At 34.5% G+C, this 9,275-nt stretch overlaps 1 protein-coding gene across 3 annotated transcripts; it reads left to right on the top strand.

Annotated features, from left to right (window-relative positions):
* The first annotated feature begins 4,214 nt into the window (after positions 1-4,214).
* LOC121237815 (zinc finger CCCH domain-containing protein 18-like) lies at positions 4,215-8,599 on the top strand. Of its 3 annotated transcripts, none has more exons than XM_041134707.1 (8): positions 4,215-4,449; positions 5,424-6,337; positions 6,420-6,587; positions 6,660-6,839; positions 7,177-7,253; positions 7,487-7,657; positions 7,787-7,904; positions 7,995-8,599. In XM_041134707.1, the coding sequence occupies exons 2-8, from the start codon at positions 5,439-5,441 to the stop codon at positions 8,062-8,064; spliced, it is 1,683 nt and encodes a 560-aa protein (XP_040990641.1). In that variant the 5' UTR covers positions 4,215-4,449; positions 5,424-5,438; the 3' UTR covers positions 8,065-8,599. The 3 variants fall into 3 exon arrangements, with proteins under 3 accessions (XP_040990641.1, XP_040990639.1, XP_040990640.1); XM_041134705.1 differs by having other exon boundaries at positions 4,217-4,449; positions 7,992-8,599; XM_041134706.1 differs by lacking the exon at positions 4,215-4,449 and adding an exon at positions 4,468-4,649 and having other exon boundaries at positions 7,992-8,599.
* The last annotated feature ends 676 nt before the right edge of the window (positions 8,600-9,275 follow it).

The raw sequence follows: 9,275 nt of genomic DNA, 5'->3' as shown, positions 1-9,275 counted from the left end.
TTATTTGTTCTGTCCATGACGGAATCTGTCAAACCCAAGTTTGCCAAAAAAGGAATCTCTGTGACCTGGATATCAGTGTGCATGCTATGAGAGTTTGGTTGGAGGTAGAGGGAGCCTTGCGGCAGTGGACTAGGCGAACGGATCAATTCAGAGTTAAAAAGCAACCTGGTAGCATCGTAATGTGTGGCTGGATTGACCCGCTCTGGTTCAGTTAACAGCCTCCTCAAGAGCTCCTGAGCCTCTCTCATCTCCTTTGCTCTCTGCAATTGTCTAAACCTCTCCTGCAGAAGGGCAATGGAGGAATGAATGACACCGGCATCACAGCTTTGCCTACCCATTGGAGAAATATAATTTGCCAATAACACTGATGTGGTGCCTTCTGATGTGTCCTTGGTTGCCTGATCCTATATATATATATATAGCAGTTGTGCGTTCTAATGGATTTTTGAAATGCCGAAGAATCGGGTGTGAGGTGTAAAGTCCAAGAAAGGCAAAGTTATGTGACCATCCTTGTTTAGTAGATGTGAGGAGGGGCAAAAGGACTTGGTTAGGGAGAAGATGGTTGGAAGGAAAGTCCAAAAGGAAGCGTAAGGTAGGTTTCGCTGAGGGAATAAATTAGTGAATCATGCCCCTGTCAGCTTGTCTCCAAGGGCAGGCTATGGCTTTGGAGAAGATGTTCCCCTCGAATGCTGGGATCTTGTTATTTTACATTAAAACATTCTCTTTTCACTTTGGTGGAGTGCAAGAAAGAAATTACAAGTGATGATGAGCAGACAGGACAAGAACCATTGTTACTGTTAGAAGAGGGAATTAATGGATTTTTGAGAAGAATTTAATAATAATAATAATATTATTTCATGGAGCCCTTTTTTCTTTATGGAAATGAGAGAAAGACTACCCACTAAAGGGCACAAGGCTTCATCCCTCTCCGTTTGTCCCCCCACTGAGAAATGGCAAAGCATAGCCTGCCTGCCTCCCTCTCCAAACCTTCTTCTGTTTGTCCTTGAGTAGTTGGAAGGAGATGGCATGAAAGCAAAAGGGCTATGGTTATTTAATACTTTTGGTGACTCTTCTTGTAGGACGCTTGTGTTTAACATCATAACTCCCTCCCTCGATCCCTCCTCCATTTGTCATTTGAAACCATAAAAGGCAGCTTTGGAGAAGTGGGCGCATGCTGAGAGAGAAGCATATCCATTATAAACTTGCATGTAGTAGTTATGTCAAGGCAGCATCTCTATTCAAAGTAGTGTTGGTGAAAGAGCTTGTTCCAATTTCAATTAGGTATACCCTTGGATGTGTTATTTCTCTCTCTATTCCTCTACAAAACAGGCTCCAATTTAGAATTTTTATTTGATATTTTGGCGATAAAAATTACTTCCAGTTTTAGAATAAGTGGTTATATATATGTATATATATATATATATATAATATTAACATTTGACTGCATATAAGATAATTAGAAACATGTTAAAACTTCATAAATTTATTTCTGTATGTGGGGGGCTTTAATCATAATCAATCAACCATCTACGCATAATATTTATACGTATCGAGTGACTGTCCTATTTTATTAGCATTTTCTTTTTCAATTTAAATATTAAAATTTTCAAAATTTTTAATAATTTCTTAACACATCAGCACGTATCGTTAAAATGATTATTTTAAATAAATAAATAGAAAAATTTTCTATTTATTTTTAAACAATGGAATTATTTTGTTCATACATACTTCGAAAACTACAAAATGGGCTTTCGGCTAAAAGAAAAAGTGATAGAAAATGTGAGTATATATACAAGTATAAAGAAATGGTATTGTGAGAAAGCGCCGCATCGCTGTTTATTATATTTTATTTGAAGTATATGATAATGCATGTAGTGCATGATCACTTGTTGAAAGACAATAGAAAGGCCAACTTGCATGGCAATCATTGATGCTTGTCTAGTTGTCTCATGCCATGCATGATGCTGTACGACTTGGACAAAAAGGTAGCCACTTGTTTTATTAATTATTAGTAAATTATTTATAAAAAAAAAAAAAAAAAAAACTTTATATGTTTCTAAAATTTGGAGCTAAGTTTTTAAAAAAGTTAATTCCAATTTTATTTATTGGGATTTCGGCGCATGCCCTCTACTTCGTAGCTATAAAAGAGGAAAACTTTTACTCGTGAACTCAAATTTAATGAAAAAGTGCTTTAGATTGCATCTAGCTATGACATGATTTCAGATGATTTAAGTTGATTTATGAATAATTATATTTTGTAGACTTTATTAATAAAGTGTATTTAAATGTGTGAAGTAGCTAGATTGAGATGTGTGCTTGAATGTATGAAATATGTTGCGATATGTTTAATTTTTTATTTGAAATTGAAAAATTAGTAGGTCTTATCAATGACACTTTTAAAAGATAAATGATATTTGTAATTATAGAATACGAAAATACTGCATAATTTCTTTTAAAAAAAATAAATATAAAATCGATATGAAAAAAATAAATATTTTAATAATAAATCAAATTTTTTTTAAAGTAACTAGATAACGATTGCATAATCTACGGTTTAAAATGAAGAACAGAATGCACGCTTATCTCTCTCACAAAGATCTTTTCCGAGGTTGACCGGTAAAATTTCACCCAATCCAGCCAGTTGAACCGGTCACTCCCTATATTTTTTCTGTTTTGTTAACCAAAGTTGCTCAAAAGTCTCCAACTGACTTCTTAACAATCTTTAATTACCAATAAATCCCCCACGAAATAATTACTTTTGTTTGTTTAAATAAACTGGACCCTAATGAAAAAACAAATAAATAAATAAAAACAACATTAATGATTACTACAGGCGCCCATAATGAATGATGTTAGATGTACGTGGGCTCATCATTTTTTGACCTTTTTGGAATCAAATGGTACGTACACACACTCTCTCTCTCTCTCTCTCTGGTTTTTATTATTCAGAAAGAGAAAGATGGATCATTTGTGTGTGAAATAAATGTTTCAATATTCATAAATTATTTGCAAGAACAAGAAAATGATTTATGTTAAAAAAATTATAATACAACCAACTATATTAATGAAATCTTTAAAGAATATATAAAAATAAATATATATAAAATTTGTATAAATAATATTAGATACAATTCTAGAATGCACAACCATGCATACTCATTTTTTTTTAAAAAAAAAGTAATCCACCATTAAAAAGAATTCGCAAAAATAATTGTGCGTAAAATTTGTATATATAATAAACAAAGTTGCAAGGTGTGTGCTTATTAAAAAAATTTACTGAAATTAAAAAAATAAAAATAATATTTGTAGTCTTAAAATGTGCAAGCCTTATATACTTCATTTTAAAAAAATAGATAAATATGAGATTTACATAAAAAAATTATTTTATTAAAAGTAAATTTTACTTTTTTAAAAAGAAGTACTCGGAACTCGTGCATTCTAAGACGGTATGTAACATTATTTTTAAAAAAGTATTATTAAAAACCCAAATAATAATAAGTTTTGTACTGTACTAAGTTTTATGAATAATGATAGGATCACTACTCGACTACTACCCATTTATTACTCAATTTGTATTTGATTTTTTTTAATTTTTAATTTTACTTAATAATTAAGAAAGTGAATATTAATAAAGTTATATATTTTTTTAATTTTTTCTTAATAATTAAAGATATTAAAAAAAATACTTTAAAAAAATGATAAAAAAAATAAAAAAAACTTAAAATATATTTGGGTAGGAGACATTGGAGACGGATAGTAATCTTATCACTACCAAAGTTTTATATATCCTCTACAAATGGTCCCCATCCCACCGCATTGAGATGAGAGGTCAGCAAATCTCGAGGATGATCCAACGGTTGTGATCCGAGGAGGACCATTTTGCCGACGTGTGGTTAGAACTTCTAAATTTAGCTTATTGGAATTTCCGAATTATTATTATTTTTTTGTTCCATATAAAAGAATTACGATGGGATATGTTCTACTAGAAAGGATAATGATGTCAATCACGTAGTCCATGCAGTTAAGATCACTTTCGAAAATTCAGCGAAAAATATATTCTTTCGCTGTTCTTTTTTACAGGAAAAAAAAAAAAGAAAGAAAGAAGAAGAAGAAGGGAATAGCCTCAATCTGGTGTTTTGAAAAGTTAAACGAAACTCTCAAATCATAAACACTGGAGACCATGCCAGTAGTATCTAGTAAGTTATCGACGAAAACTGCCTTGAAAAAACAAGCTACTGACAAAAACTAAAATACCTTCTCTTTTAAAAATGTGATTATTTAGTGTATTTTTATTTCAAATTGGGGTTTTAGAAAACCACGATGTCGGTTTTTTTTTCCACAGAGAGAGAGAGAGAGAGAGTTAAACATGGCGTTTCAAGAAGATCCTGATCTCTATTGGTTCGTTGAGTTCTGACTGCTGTATGCACTGTATGAGACCACGTAGATAAGGTGGGTGTGTTTCATCTGTGCTGTGTGTTCCAATTTCTTAGTCAGTCTTTTTGCAGTTGCATTTTCTATTCATCTGCTTGCTTGAATGAGAGTTATATTTATGCAGATTTTTGCTTTATACTTGATATATGTTGTTGTTGTATATATATGGGCTAAGTCACCTGATCCAGATATCTAACAAGACTGAAATTTTGCTGAAGGTTTGTTGCCAAATGACTGAAAAAGTGTTCTTCTTTTCCCGCAAATTTATAACTCCTAGAACTTCAAGTTGATTTTTTTTTTGGTTTCTATGAGAAGGTGTGTATCATGGGAGTTTATTGAGTGGTATGGATGATTAATTCGTTTTGCGTAGGGTTTCCTTAGTTGCAACTTGTAAGTGTTTATTCTGTTTCTTCTTCCATATTAATCTGTTTTGTGACGTTGGTGACATAAGGAGTTGTGTTTGATTTCTATGGAAAGAGAAGTTTTTCTGAAAATGTGATTTTTATGGTAACATGTTTTTTCCATTTTCCTTTTTCCAGATTTGAGAGAAATTTGTATATCTAGTGATACTGGCAATCATTTACTGCTTTTCTGGGTTTGCATTCTGTCTTCATTTCTTTACTGTGTTCCCTTATATGGTTGAAAGCAATAGACTTTGCCGAGATTTCTTTTCTTTTCTTTTCTTTTTGTGTCAGTGTGTCTTGGTGGAACAGATTTTTCTCTTCTTGAAGATTCTGATAGTAATTGATGTTCTATTTTGATTTATTATATTTATAGGGATGTTATAAATTAGGGTATGCTAGATCTCCATTTTTTCATTGACGGGAAGCGTTAGATTCTATGCTTTTGACTCATCTTACATTTATAGTGTATGCTTCTATGATAGGATATAATTCTGCTTTGTTCCTTTCCCTCTTCTGTTTTTCCCACTTTTTTAGTTCCTTTTGGGGGGTAGTGATTCCATTATTCAACGTTTTTGTGTTGATTTGCAGTTGGGTACATGATTGATGGATTTTTCAGACTATACAAAACTTGTGTTCGACAAAATCAAGAAACTAGAACCAGAAAATGCTACAAAGATTGTAGGGTATCTTCTTTTACAAGATCGTGGGGATCATGAAATGGTTAGGTTGGCTTTGGGTCCGGAACCCTTGATTCATGAAGTGATTTTCAAAGCCAAAGCCGAACTACAACAGTTAGCTACCAAGTCCTCACCATCTCAAATCTCACCACCCACCAACCCAGTTTTTAGTCCTCTCTCACATGTTTCTTCAAGGCCATTTTCATCACCAACAGCTTTTGGCGTTTCATCACCTTACTGGGATCCTCAGCTAGTTATCAAGCACAGTTCTGATTTCATTCCATCACGGAGCTCGGATTCTATTGCTGAACTCCAAAACCAGGCTCAGTTTTTGGGTTCAGAGGATCCACCTGGAAATTCTGGAGTCTCAGGATTTTCAAATGATTACCTTTATCCTGATGTTGCAATGGGAAACTTAAGTGCAAGAACAAGTAGACGATTTTCAAGCCTACCTGAAGTTCCGATTAAGACGTGTCACTATTTCAACAAGGGGTTTTGTAAGCATGGAAGTAGCTGTAGGTATTTCCATGGACAAGTCATGTCCGAGAGCTTCTCTCAGATGTATGGAAATGATGCCATCAATGAGGACCAATTTTTCTCACCTAGGTCACTTGAGAAGTTAGAATTAGAAATAGTTGAGATTCTAAAATCAAGAAGAGGGAATCCTGTTTCAATTGCTTCTTTGCCTATGATATATTATGAGAAATTTGGAAAAGTTCTTCAGGCAGAAGGGTATCTCACTGAGAGCCAGAGACATGGTAAAGCTGGTTATAGTTTGACAAAGCTTCTTGCTCGTTTGAAAAACAGTATTCGATTAATTGACAGGTACACTCCAATTTTAGGTCTTCAATGGTGTTGCTCATCTTGTAACAAGTACTCTTTTCAGGTTCATTTTTATGATCTGCAGGCCTCATGGGCAGCATGCAGTAATTTTGGCGGAAGATGCTGAAAAATATGTAGACAATCGGAATGAGAAAAGTGACCCTGGTCCAATTGTCAGTGGATCACGACAGATATATCTAACATTTCCAGCTGAAAGCACTTTCACAGAAGAGGATGTCTCCAATTACTTCAGGTAATTCCATCTCAAACTCTTCTTGGTAGAAAGTTGCGTTAAAAGGTTTCTAATTGTGGGTTTTGTTTGTAGCACTTTTGGTAGAGTTGAAGATGTGAGGATTCCCTGCCAACAGAAACGGATGTTTGGGTTTGTAACCTTTGATAGTGCAGACACGGTGAAAATTATTTTGGCAAAAGGAAATCCGCATTTTGTTTGTGGAGCTCGCGTTCTTGTGAAACCTTACAGGGAAAAGTCAAAGCTTAATGACAGGTAAATTGGCTGTCCACACTGTCAAGAACCCATCTTTAGATTATATAGAGATTGATAGGTTGATAGATTTGCATATCTTAAACAAATTTTTGAGAGCTTTGAATTGGAGCTTAGGATCTTCATTAGAAAGCTCGCATGGACAAGTCTTTTTCAGCTTAGTTATTTCTTACAATTTTTGACTGTTGACCAGAGTTAATTCAGGGTTGCTTGATATTTCATAATATCGTGTGTTGGTATGCTTTTTGCTCCATTTTTTGTTCATTGACATTATGGATTTTATCATCTGAAGTTTGAATGTTGTGACTCCTCTCTCACTTATTCACTTTCATGCGATCAGGAAATACTCGGACAGAATCGAGCCTCAAATGTACTATTCTCCACACTATGTTAATGTGGATTCTGAGCTTCATGCAAGTGAGTAGAGTCTGTTATAATTTATGAAAAGCTGTTACTTGTTTTTCTTAATAGTCTAGATCTATCTAAATATAGCTTGCAGTTGTGACATTTGTTTCCTTATTAATGCTTCTTGTTCTATATCATTTTTGCTGAGTTTTGTCCTTGCTTTTCACTTGGTTGCTCTATTTTATATAAAAAATCAGTGGTGATTATTGAGTTTTTATGCTGTCTGACGAATGATTCTTTTTCAGTGCCAAGAGGAGATGAAACCTCTAGGTTGCTGAGAAAGCAGCTTATGGAAGAGCAAGAACAGGCATTTGAACTTGAGAGGATGCGCCTCGCAGGGCTGCAGTTGGCACAGAAACCTCCAATTAATCAGCCCTACTTTGGCTACTCAATGGAGGGGTTAAAAGTTTCTGATGGTATGATGTTTCATCCATTTGCTTACCTCACCACCTAGCATTGTGGTTTTCGTACTTCGTTTCCTTTGTTTTGCTTTATACTGAGGAATTTCTTCTTCTTAATTCTAACTCAAATCATACCTGTCACAGATCCTTTAAATTTCCCATCTGCAGAACGATTTGGATATCTACTGGATGTTTTGAGCAGTGGTTCTGCTAGCGATGACAGTAAACACAGGCATACAGACACCTACACTGACCAGGAGAGGTATGAATTAACTTCTGGTAGAGACCCCTACACAGAAGATTTATGCTTTAATTGGTTTTCTGATTGGGGTTTCCTTCTGTTCTTCAGCGGTCAAGCTCTTAATCTCCCTGAAAGCCCATTTGCATCTCCAATAGCTAGCGGCATTTCAACAGCCATATAGTTCAGCAACACAGAAGATTATAGAGATAAGAGTGCGGTTTAAAGGCAACTTCTTTGGTTTGATACAAGCTTTTTCTCCTTTACCCTTTTTCGAGTTGTTCAACAATCAATCAAAGTTTTCTGCAAGTATATATGGCCTAACAAAGAAGCAAAGGAGGAATTTCCTCCCTATTACTTGGATTGAAGTAGAAAAGAAGAATATGATACATAGAAGTATATGTCAGAAGGTTCTACAGTTTCTTAATCTCAATCACAGAAAGAAGGCAAGAGATTTGAGTATTTAGCCGAGGATGTAATTATTATTAGTCTTTAGTGGAAGAAAGGAACCGAAATATTAGCAGTGTTCAAAATATGTTTAGAATCTCTGCGGCACTGATCGGCTGATTGCAATAGATTTATTATCTTCAACCAAAAAAGGTTTAGCAGCACAGCTTATTCCAGTTTACCTCTAGTGTATTTTTTGTTAGTTTATTGCACTTCTTTGCTGATACAGAAAGAATGGCCATCCTCCATCTCCAAATATGTTTTGGTTTTCATATCTGGTGGATTTGGTTGTACTTGTGTATCATAGCCTTGCTTTTTTCTTTCAAACTGCTCGCTTGATTTTGCATTTGACAAGCCCTGTAATCAGATCAGAAAAATTTCTGTCCCAATAAATAAGAGCGACATCAAAATAATATACTAGTTTGCCATATATTACCAAAATTTCGAATACTATATATGTTTAGGCATAGTAATATGACCAATGATTGATAAGTCAGACGGACTTAAAAAGGCAAGGATGGAAATAATATACAGTGTTCATCATCTTTCACTATTTAAAGAAAAAATTGACACCACCCATTGATGGGATTGGTACCTTGTATGATATCTCCCTGGCTAAGTTGGACTTCTTTGGATGCTTGCTTTTCGGCTACTGACAGCGCAAGTTTAGGAAGAATAATGGGTTTTGAGAGTGCAGGTGTGAGAGGCTCGGCAACCAAACTGCATCAACTTCAACTAGAAGACTTTTACCTTCAAACGTGGCAATTATCCCTCTAGAGCTTATTCAAATATTCATCATCTTTTAATTGATGTATATAGAAAGCAGGTGAAAAATTTGTGGATTTGCAGTCTTCCAACTACCATTTTGACCCTTAATCGTACTAGCATTTTGCAGATTCTTTCTTTTTCCTCTCCCTCTTATGGTCATGAAAAGAATAAAGCAACATG

The sequence above is a fragment of the Juglans microcarpa x Juglans regia genome, chromosome 6S (assembly GCF_004785595.1).
Source record: "Juglans microcarpa x Juglans regia isolate MS1-56 chromosome 6S, Jm3101_v1.0, whole genome shotgun sequence".
Lineage (NCBI taxonomy): Eukaryota > Viridiplantae > Streptophyta > Magnoliopsida > Fagales > Juglandaceae > Juglans > Juglans microcarpa x Juglans regia.
The sequence above is the reverse complement of the archived record's forward strand: the minus strand, read 5'-3'. Positions and strand labels throughout refer to the sequence as shown.

What these genes read in the sequence shown, in the direction of transcription:
- LOC121237815 (XM_041134705.1), top strand. Translation starts at nt 5,439, where the DNA reads ATGGATTTTTCAGACTATACAAAACTTGTGTTCGACAAAATCAAGAAA. An exon ending in AGTATTCGATTAATTGACAG is followed by an intron (nt 6,338 to 6,419) that starts GTACACTCCAAT and finishes TATGATCTGCAG; the next exon opens with GCCTCATGGGCAGCATGCAG. An exon ending in ACCTACACTGACCAGGAGAG is followed by an intron (nt 7,905 to 7,991) that starts GTATGAATTAAC and finishes TCTGTTCTTCAG; the next exon opens with CGGTCAAGCTCTTAATCTCC.